At 34.6% G+C, this 12294-nt stretch overlaps 1 protein-coding gene across 1 annotated transcript; it reads left to right on the plus strand.

The window, feature by feature from the left end:
• Positions 1-115: 115 nt before the first annotated feature.
• On the plus strand, positions 116-9256 carry LOC130235167 (atypical chemokine receptor 2). The gene is made up of 3 exons (XM_056465622.1): positions 116-240; positions 2450-2594; positions 5738-9256. The coding sequence occupies exon 3, from the start codon at positions 5879-5881 to the stop codon at positions 6968-6970; it is 1092 nt and encodes a 363-aa protein (XP_056321597.1). The 5' UTR covers positions 116-240; positions 2450-2594; positions 5738-5878; the 3' UTR covers positions 6971-9256.
• The last annotated feature ends 3038 nt before the right edge of the window (positions 9257-12294 follow it).

The following is a 12294-nucleotide window of genomic DNA, read 5'->3' on the forward strand; positions in this document are numbered from 1 at the left end:
TATTAATAACGTACGCGTACGCCCTCTCTGAGGCGTTAAATCAATCTCGTGCTTTATCATTTTTTTAATGATACTTCGTTGTACTATTCGCCTAGTTTGTAGATATAAATGGACAGCATTGTTTAGCTATATTCTTTGAAATCGTGTTTAACTTTTATGTGAGACGAATTTTAAGTGTGCGGAGGAATATGAATATTCATGAGTTTACTGCCGTTAAACGTCAAACAACTGTTCACTGAGGTAAGTTATAGCGTCGAGTGAAAGTTGTGTAGCCTGTAATATTACGATTAAAATTGTAGATATGCACAGCATTTTATAATTTCCGTTAAAAGTATCTTCAATACACTTTTGTCTCTTGTGGGGGCGAACTCTGTCGTGAATGTAGATTTATTAAGGCAGATAAACCAGATTCAGACATACTTAAATTATTAATAGGTTTGTACAGTGCTGTTGGTGTCCTCCTGCTAAATGGGCAGATAAAAAGTTGTATTATTTATTCTTTGTTAGTTCTTCATAATGGTTGAGATTGGATGGGTACACTAAGATGGATAAGGCCTTGTGCAAATGAGAAGTGGAAAAAATGACAAATTCTATACTATAATTGGAACAAGACAAGTAAACAGCCATTATGTAAACCAGGGGTGGCGAAACTTTTTCTTATAAAGTGCCTTAAACCAATTGACAGAGGGCTGTGGGCCGAAGTTGACTATACCAATCCATATTACATTAATTTTGCCATGTGTGATTTCCTCATTTATTTGCTAATGTTTAAAAAAATTGCTTTAAAACATATTAATTAATGTTGCTGTATCATTTTTAATGTTTGTTAATGTTAAATTTATTATAGTAAAAACATAAACAATACCATTTGATGTTTAACAGAGCAAGGAAAGTTTCACAGTATGTCTGATAATATTTTTTCTTCTGGTGAAAGTCTTATTTCGGCTAGAATAAAAGCCGTTTTTAATATTTTAGAAACCATTTTAGGGTCAGTATTATTAGCCTCTTTAAGCAATTTTTTTTTTCGATCTACAGAACAAACCATTGTTATACAATAACTTGCCTATATTACCCTATCCTGCCTAGTTAACCTAATGAACCTAGTTACGCCTTTAAATGTCACTTTAAGCTGTATAGAAGTGTCTTAAAAAATATCTAATCAAATATTATGTGCAGTCATCTGGCAAAGATAAAATGAATCAGTTATTAGAAATTAGTTATTAAAACTATTATGTTTAGAAATGTGTTGAAAAAAATTCTTCCGTCAAACAGAAATTGGGGGGAAAAATAAACAAGGGGGCTAATAATTCAGGAACGCTAATATATATATATATATATATATATATATATATATATATATATATATATATATATATATATATATATATATATATATATATATATATGTGTGTGTGTGTGTATATGTATATATATATATATATATATATATATATATATATATATATATATATATATATATATATATATATATGTATATGTATAATTTTTTTTCAGTCTCTGATAACTCAGAAGCAGTTGTTGATAAAAAAGTACAAGCAGGACTTTCTGACTGATAATTCAGGGGAAATGCCACTAGTTCCAAAGTTCTTCCCTGAGCTCAGCAGTTTATTTGGAAATGTGGAAACCCTAAGGGGAAAATTGTTAGAAATAAAGGAAGTAAGCAAAACATTGGCAGATGTAAAGTCTGTATGCTTTAAAGACAAAAGGTTTTTTTTTTTGTTCTCTGCCTATGAAAATGTCTTGCTTTATCTTTGTTCTGAGCAAAATAACGAACGTTATACATTTTTATCATGAAGGTGTGATCAAGATTATATATAAAGTTTAAATATCACATAATTTTGCCGGGCATGTTTGGAGAAAAAAAATACTTTAAAATCTTTGTAGTTTGTAATAATAATAATAACATTTGTAATATATATATATCCTCATCATTCATATTAAATCAATAGGTTTTACGCTAATCTTTTAATAATTTAAAACCTAATAAAACGTAGTTTAAAGAGCCCCCATTATGGGTTTTTGAAAATCACCATCCATGCAGTGTGTAACACAGCTCTAAGTGAACGGAAACGTCCAGCTAAGGTTTAAATCTAAAAGTGCAGTGTTTAAGACTATTGATTCTCTTCAGTCGACTCAGAGTCAGATGAATGATTCATCCTTTATTCGGATCTTTGGTCTGAATGCGTCGACGTTGATACGGGATATCACCAAATAAAAACTGCCGGATCCGGTAAAACATGAACGTGCCTATGAGAAATCATGGGATTGATCTTGACGTGAAGATTACTTTCACTGAGAGATGGCTAGACATGCAGCTGTGGGGATAAATGGGTTAAAGTTCATTTTCACAACAATACCACAGTATACCATGTGCTTTGTTTCTTCCTGTCATTTTTTCTGACGATTGAAACAATAACCTACCCTGCAGGGTGGGATTCGCCAGCTGTTTGTTATTAAAGAAAGGAGCAGCAAAGACTACTAATGTATGGGACTTCGTCAGTAACTGTTACACAGTTTGTATGGACCAGTTTCTTCTTCCTCCAGATCCTGTGTTTCTCCTTCCTACAGAACATGTAAGTGTGATTAAAATTGTTGCCTCGTTTTCTGTAGTTTGCTAAATGTGTGTTTAATTGTGTGTTGTAACTTGAAATCGCTCCACGAGGCTTGTAAACACTTGTCTTTAACAGATCCGTGCTTGTACTGTGTCTTGCGTACAAAACCACATTGAAATGCTACACAAGCTTCTTCCTTTACTGATATAAATGCGTTTTCCAAATCCTGCTGTTTGTCGTTGCTAGGGTTATCGTGATACCATTAATTCATATCGTGATACTATACCAGCTGAAGTATCGTGATACCAAGTAGGGGTGGGCGATACACCGGTGTCATAGTCATCACCGGTGTGACATTGCGCCACGACATGGATTTTCTAATACCGTCAATACCGTAATAAATCAATTATGCGCCTTGAATGGCTGCATTTACATCAATAATAGCTAATTCTAAATAATAAGGCATTCAATTTTCTTCAAACGTTCAGTTGTGGTCTGAATACATGTTCTTATACTACAGGGCTCGAAATTGCAACCATTTTGGTCGCATGTGCGCCCGAAATTTAATCTATGCGCCCTCATAATATATTTGGGAGCTTTTGATTTTCTCTATAAACTTGCTGAATCGCTCTACGCTGCCGCTGTATTGGTTCATATTAGCTGTCGATCACTCAACGCTTCCCGCTGTCAGATAACAGGGCGCTTTTGTTACCGCAGGAAATGCAAACGGCTGAAGAATGAAAAGTACACAGGTTTGCAAACCTCAATTAAAGTTATAATAATAATAATAATAATGGCGCAGATGACAGCGATCATGACATGAGGTAAATGTTGATCCACCAGCTGAGATCAATCGAGGGTTTTCGGAGAAGGTGCCCGAATCTTGTTGCGTTGCTTTCACCGCGTGTTCAGCGCAAATGTCCGCTAAATGTAAAATCTAATACTGTACACATCATCGCCAAAGAAACTCCCCTTTACTAAGTTTACACTGAAACTACGGCTCATAACAAAGAGCAGTATTGCGCCGGTGGTCATCGCGAGAATCCTGCTCTGTCTGCTCATAAATTGGTGCCGCTTTATTCCACAAACAGAGAAAAATGAAGATCAGCTCATAACGGGACGGAGCATTTAAAATGACACAAACCGAAACCAAAACTTTTAAAGAGTGATAGAAGTGAGACTTTTTTTGTCCGTTCTTCCTTGAAATGTATATTATTTTGCTATTTAAAGTAATACCATGATATTATAGCGTCACCGTTCAAAAGATGAAAAATATCGTGATAATAATTTTAGGTCATATCGCCCACCCCTAATACCAAGTAGTATTGCGATACTGTAATTCATAACTCAAATCCATGAAATAAAGAAAAATGTCAGAAATACTATATTATATTTGTTATGTTATGCCTGCTTGAATTATTATTGAATAAAGTATTTGCATGTTTCTTCACCTAAAAGTTATTCGTACTAACCAAAAATACGCTAAAATAAAGATACAAATAATACCAATCAAAATTTGTTACAAAAAGAGCATGTTTTTTCAACAAACTTAGGCTATTTGAAGTGGTCAAAACTTGTTTCAATGTTTCCTGTTGCTATTTTGGGTTTTTCATCTATCGTTTTTTTTCTTTCTCAGTCTTATCAGGTAAGAATCCAGAGTAATTACAAATTTCACTTTGTGAGTCGTTCTTTTTAAGAGATTGTCACAGTTATTGTAGCTATTAAATCATATTGACAGGAGCAGAAATGAGCGAATTCAGAATCGAACTGAAACATCAGAAAATATGCAATGGGTAAAAGGTGAGAATTCCACACAGTTTTGCATCCTTAAAAGGCTCCACAGACTATTAAAATAAAATTGTCTAATGTTGCACAAACAGGGGAGCATTTTAGTGACTTTTCCACATGCAACATTATGCATTGTAAGACAGACCGTTAATGACGATACTACTGTTTACAAACTACAGTGGCACCTCCAGTATTTTGGAGACATAGTATCACGATACTACCATAGTACTGGTAAACCGTGCAACCCTAGTTGTTGTTATGGTCACTATCAACTGTTCCTCATACGCGTGGCTCGGTCAATTTTTAAAATAGTTCAGCATTCGCCACTGTGTGGATTAATACTGAATGTGTGTCGTTGTTATTACTTGGGGTTAGGGTTAAGAATATACACTGGTGTTTAACTGCCTTGCTTAAATGCATTCCTGCATTGGGCTCTCACATACTCTACTACTTCATGACCATGGTGGGCGTGGTCTCCGTCTCATGCTGAATGCAGTCGACCAATCACCGCAGATTAGCATCACGCAAAGGAAGTTGGAAACAAATAATCGCTGAACAAATCAAATGGGAGTCGTTGAGATAATTAGGTAAAAATAAATGCATATTATAGGACAATGAACGTGTTTTTTGAGCTTGCATGCAGATCAGCCTGAGACACCCAAAACCAAAATATGACCTTTCATAATGCATAATAGGGGCTCTTTAATGACTTGGTATTTTATCTAGTTTAAGTACAGGTCAGAATTTATTAGTATTATTAATATTATAGTTGCTTTTACATGAATGACATTTTAACATAAAACTGTACATCTCAAAAGCTTGTTTTAAATATTAAATCAAGAGTTTGAATGCAAAAATCTTCTAAAATGGGTATTTTTTTCTCAGGATCCTGTGTATAGGTTCGGTAATTTCACATTTATGCCAAATAATGTTCTTTTCATTGCCTTTGAGGTGAAATAACTCCACCTAAAGCTAATAAATAATAATTTTAGAACATATCAGATGGCACTTTCAAGTTTTTTTGCATCTAAACTCTTCAAATATAGCGATAATCATTAGTTTCGCAACATCTTAGTTTAGTTTCAGTCACGCTCACAGTTTAAGTGTCACATCTGTGATTTACAAAGTTGCTAGTCATGCCAGTAAAACAAAACAACTTCTGCATTTAATATGTGTGTGTGAGAGTGTGTGTGAGAGAGAGTCATATCTTCCTTTCCTGCTCCTCCCAATGCTCAGCCAAGCAAATTTCCTTTCTTATTGTTGATGTAGGCATACCCTAAAAAGGACTACCTCCTCTGATTCATTGTGTTAGCATCAAAATTCTGGATGCATACTTTCCATGCTTAGAGAACGACTGTTTGTTCTGTGTTTCCTAGAAACTGGGGTTTTCCTGAAGAATGACTTGAGAGGATTTCCAGACTAGTGTCACACTATTCTACTAAAAGTCTTTCTCTTAAAATCTCTGAAGCCAGATCTGAATAACAAATCTCTGAATAACAAACATTTGAATTCAAGCCATGGATGTATTAAACCCGGAGGACGTCAGCTTATATGAGGACTATTACAATTCTGATGGACTTGAAGAATTTGGACTCTGCAAGAAGACGCACGTCAAGGAGTTCAGCTATTTGTTTCTACCTACGTTCTACTCCGTTACCTGTGCGCTGGGAATTATCGCTAATTTAACCCTTGTAGTGTTGTTGGTCAAATATAAGACTCTGAGGATGGTTTTACCTCTTCAGATGGTCATATCGGACATCCTGTTCACACTGAGCCTTCCTTTCTGGGCGGTCTACGCTGGCAGCGAATGGATCTTCGGCGATCACAGCTGTAAAGCGGTCACATTCGTTTACATGGTCAGTTTGTACAGCAGCAATCTTTTTGTCGCCAGTCTGAGCTTGCAGAGATTTTTGGACGACGCATGTGTTGATTCTGCCCTCAGGATCTTCAGAAGTTCAAAGAGGAACGGTGTTTTGTGTGTCATAGTGTGGCTTTTTTCAATTTTGGCTGCGGCTGTTCATGTCAGCTTTGTGGAGTTGCAAAAATTCCACGAAAAGATCGTTTGCACTTATCACTTCAATGATTGGTTCGGTTGGAAAGTCTACACGAGGTTTCAGATGACCCTACTTGGGTTTGTCATACCGTTTCTCGTGCTCGTTTTCTGTTGGATCCGATATTGCAGTGTTGTTGTGGGTAGAAGCAGATTCCAGAGGTTCAGATTGGAGACCGGATTCACAGTGACGTTTTTTCTCCTCTGGTTCCCCTACAGCGTTGTCATTTTCCTGCATGCCTTGCAAGACCTTCACTTTTTTTACGCTTGCACCACTAACATACAGTTTGACTTCGCCATTCAGGTGACCGAGTCCATTGCCTTCACGCACGTGTTTATAAATCCCCTGTTGTACATGTTTCTAAACAAAAAAGTCTGGAAACGGTTAAGAAATTCGTGCAAGACTCCAAGGGAGTATCTGCTGGAGGAATCCAGCAGTTCATCAAACGGGTCGGGTCAGGGTGATGATATCGAGCTGAAGTCGGTCCAACGATGCCAAGCCCATGATGTGAACTTTTGCGCTGAACGACCGAATAATTTACTACCTGAGCTGAAGTGAAAGCTTTGTGGTGTTTGGTTGAAGAATTGTTAGAAAAACATATTACCCAGGTGTTTAACACAGATTTTTTAACACATTATTAATCATAATAGTTTTAATAACTCCATTTTGAATAACCATGATGACAGTACATATTATACTAGTTATTTTGCAAGATACTATATTGAGCTTAAAGTGCGATTTAAATGTGTAGCTAGGTTAATTAAGTTAACTAGTTATTGGAAAACAGTGGTTTGTTTCATAGCCAATCAGAAAAAAAAATATCTTAAGAATTGACTTTAACCCTTGTGTGCTGTTGGGTCGTTTTCATCCACTTTGGGGTGATTTTGAGTCTTAATTTGGCCATAACTTTCTCTGTGTTTCAGAAAATGGAATGATTTTTTGTTGAAAAATCTTATTTTGACACATATTTTAGGAAAATGCTTTGAAAATTAAAAAAAAACTCAGGTTGGATGGCTGTTTTAGCCCCAAATCATTTTTGCAGTCAAAAAATGTTGTTATAATGGAAGTCAATGGGGCAAAAACAGCCACAAACATAACGAATGCCAACCTTATTTCACCAAGTAGGACCTGTTCCTGGATTAACATCCATGTTGATCCTGGAACAACATTCCAATCAGCCAATCAGAATTCAGGCATACATATACAGGCTTACGATTAGGTTCATGCACTTCTGCATGATTGTTATTCAGCTATTATTCCCCTCTGATTTTGGGAATAATTTACAGTTATGGTTGGGTTAGGGGTGAGGAATAGGCATGGATTACATTTTCAAACTAAAAGATATTCCAGGATCACATCGTACTTGGCAAAGTCATGACGTGCCATAATGAAAGAGTAGTGAATTTTAACAATACACAAGGGTTAAAATTGATTTTAATAAATTTAAAATTGCTTTTATTCCAGCCTAAATAAAAAACAATGTCTTTGTCCAGATTAAAAAATATTATAGGAAATACTGTGAAAATTTCCTTGCTCTGTTAAACATAATTTGGAAAATATTTAAAAAAAGAATAGAAATGTTAGAGGACAGCTAATAATTTTGATGTCAACTGTATGTGGCTCAAAGGCTCAGGTGTCATCTACACTAGGGGCTTTTTTTGTTGATTTAAAACACACTATTCAAGATTTGTTCATTAAAATATCCACAATAAACACTAAATCAGTTTTATTGTACTTACAATATCCCACATATTTTGAAGAAGGTTCAAATCCAGTGAAATTGTTAGATGTAGTGTGTGCTGTGCTGTGTGCAGGGGCGGATTTTGCAAATTGGGGGCCCTAGGCAACTCCAGCCATGGGGCACAAGTCCTGATGCACCCTTTCTACTTTATTTTAATTATTTATTTTGGTGTTTTTTTTATATTACTCTTTTATTATTATTCTTTTCTGTGTTTTATCTTAATGCAGTTTTTACATTTTGAATGATTAGTTTTCTTAAAATTAATTTACAATAAAAAAAATTGTAAATATATACATATATATATATTTTTTTAATATAAATTTGACTGCTTATTATATTTTAGTGTATATTCAATAATATTTAATTATGTAAAAATAATCTCAATATACAAATATGATAGAAAATGATGTTATATATAGTTTATAGGTATAATTTATACTTCTAGATATTTATTGGGGGCCGCCAGATTTCCTGGGGCCCTAAGCAGCCGCTTACCTCCCTCATTTGGTTAAAGCCGCCCCTGGCTGTGTGTTCATGCTAATGACATCACATCCTCAATTTCTAGTTTGATGTTTTATTAGACTGCACAGAGCAGCATCATAACAGACTCCTAAACTATTTAGTCTAATAAAACAGCTCTGTTCTTCTCCACATGATCACAAGCTGAATAACAAGAAGTGGTGGAGTGTTGCATAATAAAAGCGCTTGTCTCTCACCAGCAATTACTTCAAGTTTTTCTCATTCCGCTTTCAGTCTTACTCCGCTTCATACTACCATGAAAATAAGCGTTAATACTTTAATCTTCCTTTAACATGAGTTCTGCAAGAGTCCTGTAGGATGTAATGAAGACCACAAATCCCGTGATTCACACTCAGTCAAAGAGTTATCAATTTACTCTTTAGTTTGTTGTGAATATGTGCACCCTCTAGTGGTGAAAATGGCATACTGTGCCTTTAGGCAGATAGTTCGCTAACACTCCAATAATAATTAATTGGCAATGTAATTTATAGTCAACAAAATATGTAAAAGAAACCAAAGTAAACTGATAGTCTTAAAACAGTTTTTAATTTTAATTATATTTTAGCTTATATATAATAAAATGTAGCCCTAACACACTCAATAATAATTAATGCACTGCTATGTTGAAAATTAGCACCATTATTGAAATTACTGAGCTTTTAATCATTTATAAATTCTAATAATATACAGTTTTGTATGAGCACTTATTCGTTTGTATTTGATATATAGACTGTTGTTTCATATTTTTAGAAATATATCTTCTACACTGTGACATTAATGATTGTTTTATTCATATTTTGACAAAGATCAACACTTAATTTGCATTTAACTTGCTTTTATAATTGATATGAAGTACATTTAGTTAATTTGATTTGATGCCGATACCAGTTGTTTTGTCTTTGTATTTTTAGTTTAATATCTTAACAATGGTACTTTGCTGCTCACTATTTATTCCTCCATTTTATAGTGCTTAAAGTGTTTTTTTTTTAACATTTTATTGAGGTTGGCTGTTTGTTTTTTTTTTGATCAAACAGAAGCTAATTATTAGCTATAGCAATTAAATAAATCAAAGGTGCTGTATGTAAGTTTTTGACTCTTCTAAAGCACATAAATACCATAATATGTTTGCGGATATTTAAGAAACTTGCTAAGTGAAGATTCTTGTTTATCTGAAAAACAATGCTGAACTCAGATGTTCTGCTTTGAATTCCGTGCCAGAACGCTGTCTTTGTTTTGGTTAATTAACCCGCCCAGTGCCAGTTTAGCCAACTATATTTCAGCACCCCGAGTTGCCTTGGTGTGATTCATTCAGTCATGAAATAGGGACAATTTTTTCATTCGATACGATACCGATAATTTTAGTTCCGATACCGATATTGATACCACTTATTTAAAATGTTAATGTCATTTTTCAAAATAATTTATGGATGTATGTGTGTTTTTTTTTAATGTAAACTTTATAAATGCTTTGGCAAAACATTTGTAACATTTGTCATGCCATTAAAGCAATTATTGAATTGAATTCAGAGAGAGAGAGAGAGAGAGAGAGGGTTTGCCTCCTTTAAAACTCTCCTATAATGTCTTTTGTCGAACAGAGGGAGACTGAGCAGAGGAACACTGGGCAGCTTGTTTTTGTTCCGCTTTATAAGTGTCAGAGTGTGTTGTCTGTAAGTGTTCATAAAGGCTGCTTGTATTGTTGCTGTGTACGACTTTCTTATCACAAATATTGCTCGCGCAACGCTTTTTCAGCTGATGAGCACCACAACACGCTGCACTACCTCTCTGCCACCGTGTCATTCCATAATGCAGAAGTGTGTGACTTGTGTGTGTCGAGTACGTAAAATATCTGAAAGGCACATGATCGCTCACGTTCCGTGGCAGATTGATTGGTGTAACGTCTTGTAGACAAAGCATCATAGAGCTAAAACATTTAGTTATGCATAAACTATTAAAATATAGCTAAAATATTGATACTTTTCAAAAAATATCGATACCAAATTTAAAGCTTCTGAGTATCGATATATCGATACTCGAGCATCGATGTGCACATCCCTATCATGAAGGCTCTCAAAGCATGCGTCTGCGACTGAAATTGTGACGTCCAGTGCACAGTAGCAGACTCCGAAATGAGACGTGGATTCAGAGTTCCACATGAGGGGGTTATTAATTAGCAAATAATATAAATATTACGGATGTAAACATTAGGGTGAGCGGGTTATATTGTAACCCTGTGTTTAATCAACATGCTATGTGACGAGATTTGCAGTAATAAGCAATTTGTGTGTCTGTACAACACCCAACACGACAGAAATTTAAATGCAGCCATTCAGAAGCACAGAATAGTGCACTCACTGCTCTCCAACAAAACGGAAAGGTTCATAATCTAATTAATACATATTAAACCTCTTTAACATTATTAAATGTAGATGCTGAATCACTGATATGTGTTGGCTTGCACTGAGTCACAATTCTAAAGTTCAATTTCAGACGGTTTATTTTATTTTCAAGATCTCAGGTGAACTGTCTGCTGCTGCTTTCAGTAGTATGGCAATAAATGTCATGTAAAATGACATTCAAACTCACATTATCAGCATTTAACACTGAATAAAGCACATGAGGTGTACCCAAGGTGATCATTGTCAGTTCATCCTGTTGTTCAGCTGCTAGAAATATAAGCGTTTTAATATACATTTCAGGTGTTGGTTAGGACAAAATCTCCTTTTAATATGGAAAATATTCCTTTCATCGTGTGCCATTGTTTTTATTTAGAACACGGTTCATATCAGCCTTTGTTGGTGTTGTCAATCTGGTAACCTGCTCTTGTGTGCGTTTTGAACCAGGGCTGCATTACCTAGTTTAACCACTGGGTGTCAAACTTACATACGGCACCTTTAATTATAAAGTCAAAATGTCTGAGCCAGCATCTCTCAGACTGAAAATACTGACCATGAGGAGAAAATGCTTAAAATCAAATACTGTTAATGTCTGCAAATTTTTTATATGTTATTACTCTACATACTACATGTGTTCGGCAATGTTCACAAAGTAAATGACATCAGTGTAGTGATTCGAGATATGCTGAACCGCTTCCACTTTTACTCCAACACTCTTATCATGAAGATAACGGTAGCCTTGACCCTTCACATTATTCTGGATTAAAAATTACTCTGTTAAAAACTTTCAGAGGCACAATTAGGCAACACTTTATTTAATGGAGTGATACGTTTTGATATACTGTATGTATGTATGTATGTATATATATATATATATATATATATATATATATATATATATATATATATATATATATATATATATATATATATATATATATACAGATATATACAGATATATACAGATATATGTGACTGAATTGTCTATATAGAAAGGTTGCATCCTCTTCATATTACTTAATGACAAAATATTGTTAACAATGATCCAGTTAATTGAAGGTTTGTGAGATGTAACTGCACTGTTTCATACATAACAAATAGAAAATGCATTTTGGATATTGTATATACCTAATGGATGCTGCTAATGTACTTTTGTCAAATTTTGCCTGTTACATTTATGTTGCAAATATACTATTCAGTACACTGTTCTGTGGTAGATTTTTGTAAGA

The sequence above is a fragment of the Danio aesculapii genome, chromosome 2 (assembly GCF_903798145.1).
Source record: "Danio aesculapii chromosome 2, fDanAes4.1, whole genome shotgun sequence".
NCBI classification, from domain to species: domain Eukaryota; kingdom Metazoa; phylum Chordata; class Actinopteri; order Cypriniformes; family Danionidae; genus Danio; species Danio aesculapii.

Coding starts and splice junctions, on each gene's coding strand:
- LOC130235167 (XM_056465622.1), top strand. CDS start 5,879: ATGGATGTATTAAACCCGGAGGACGTCAGCTTATATGAGGACTATTAC.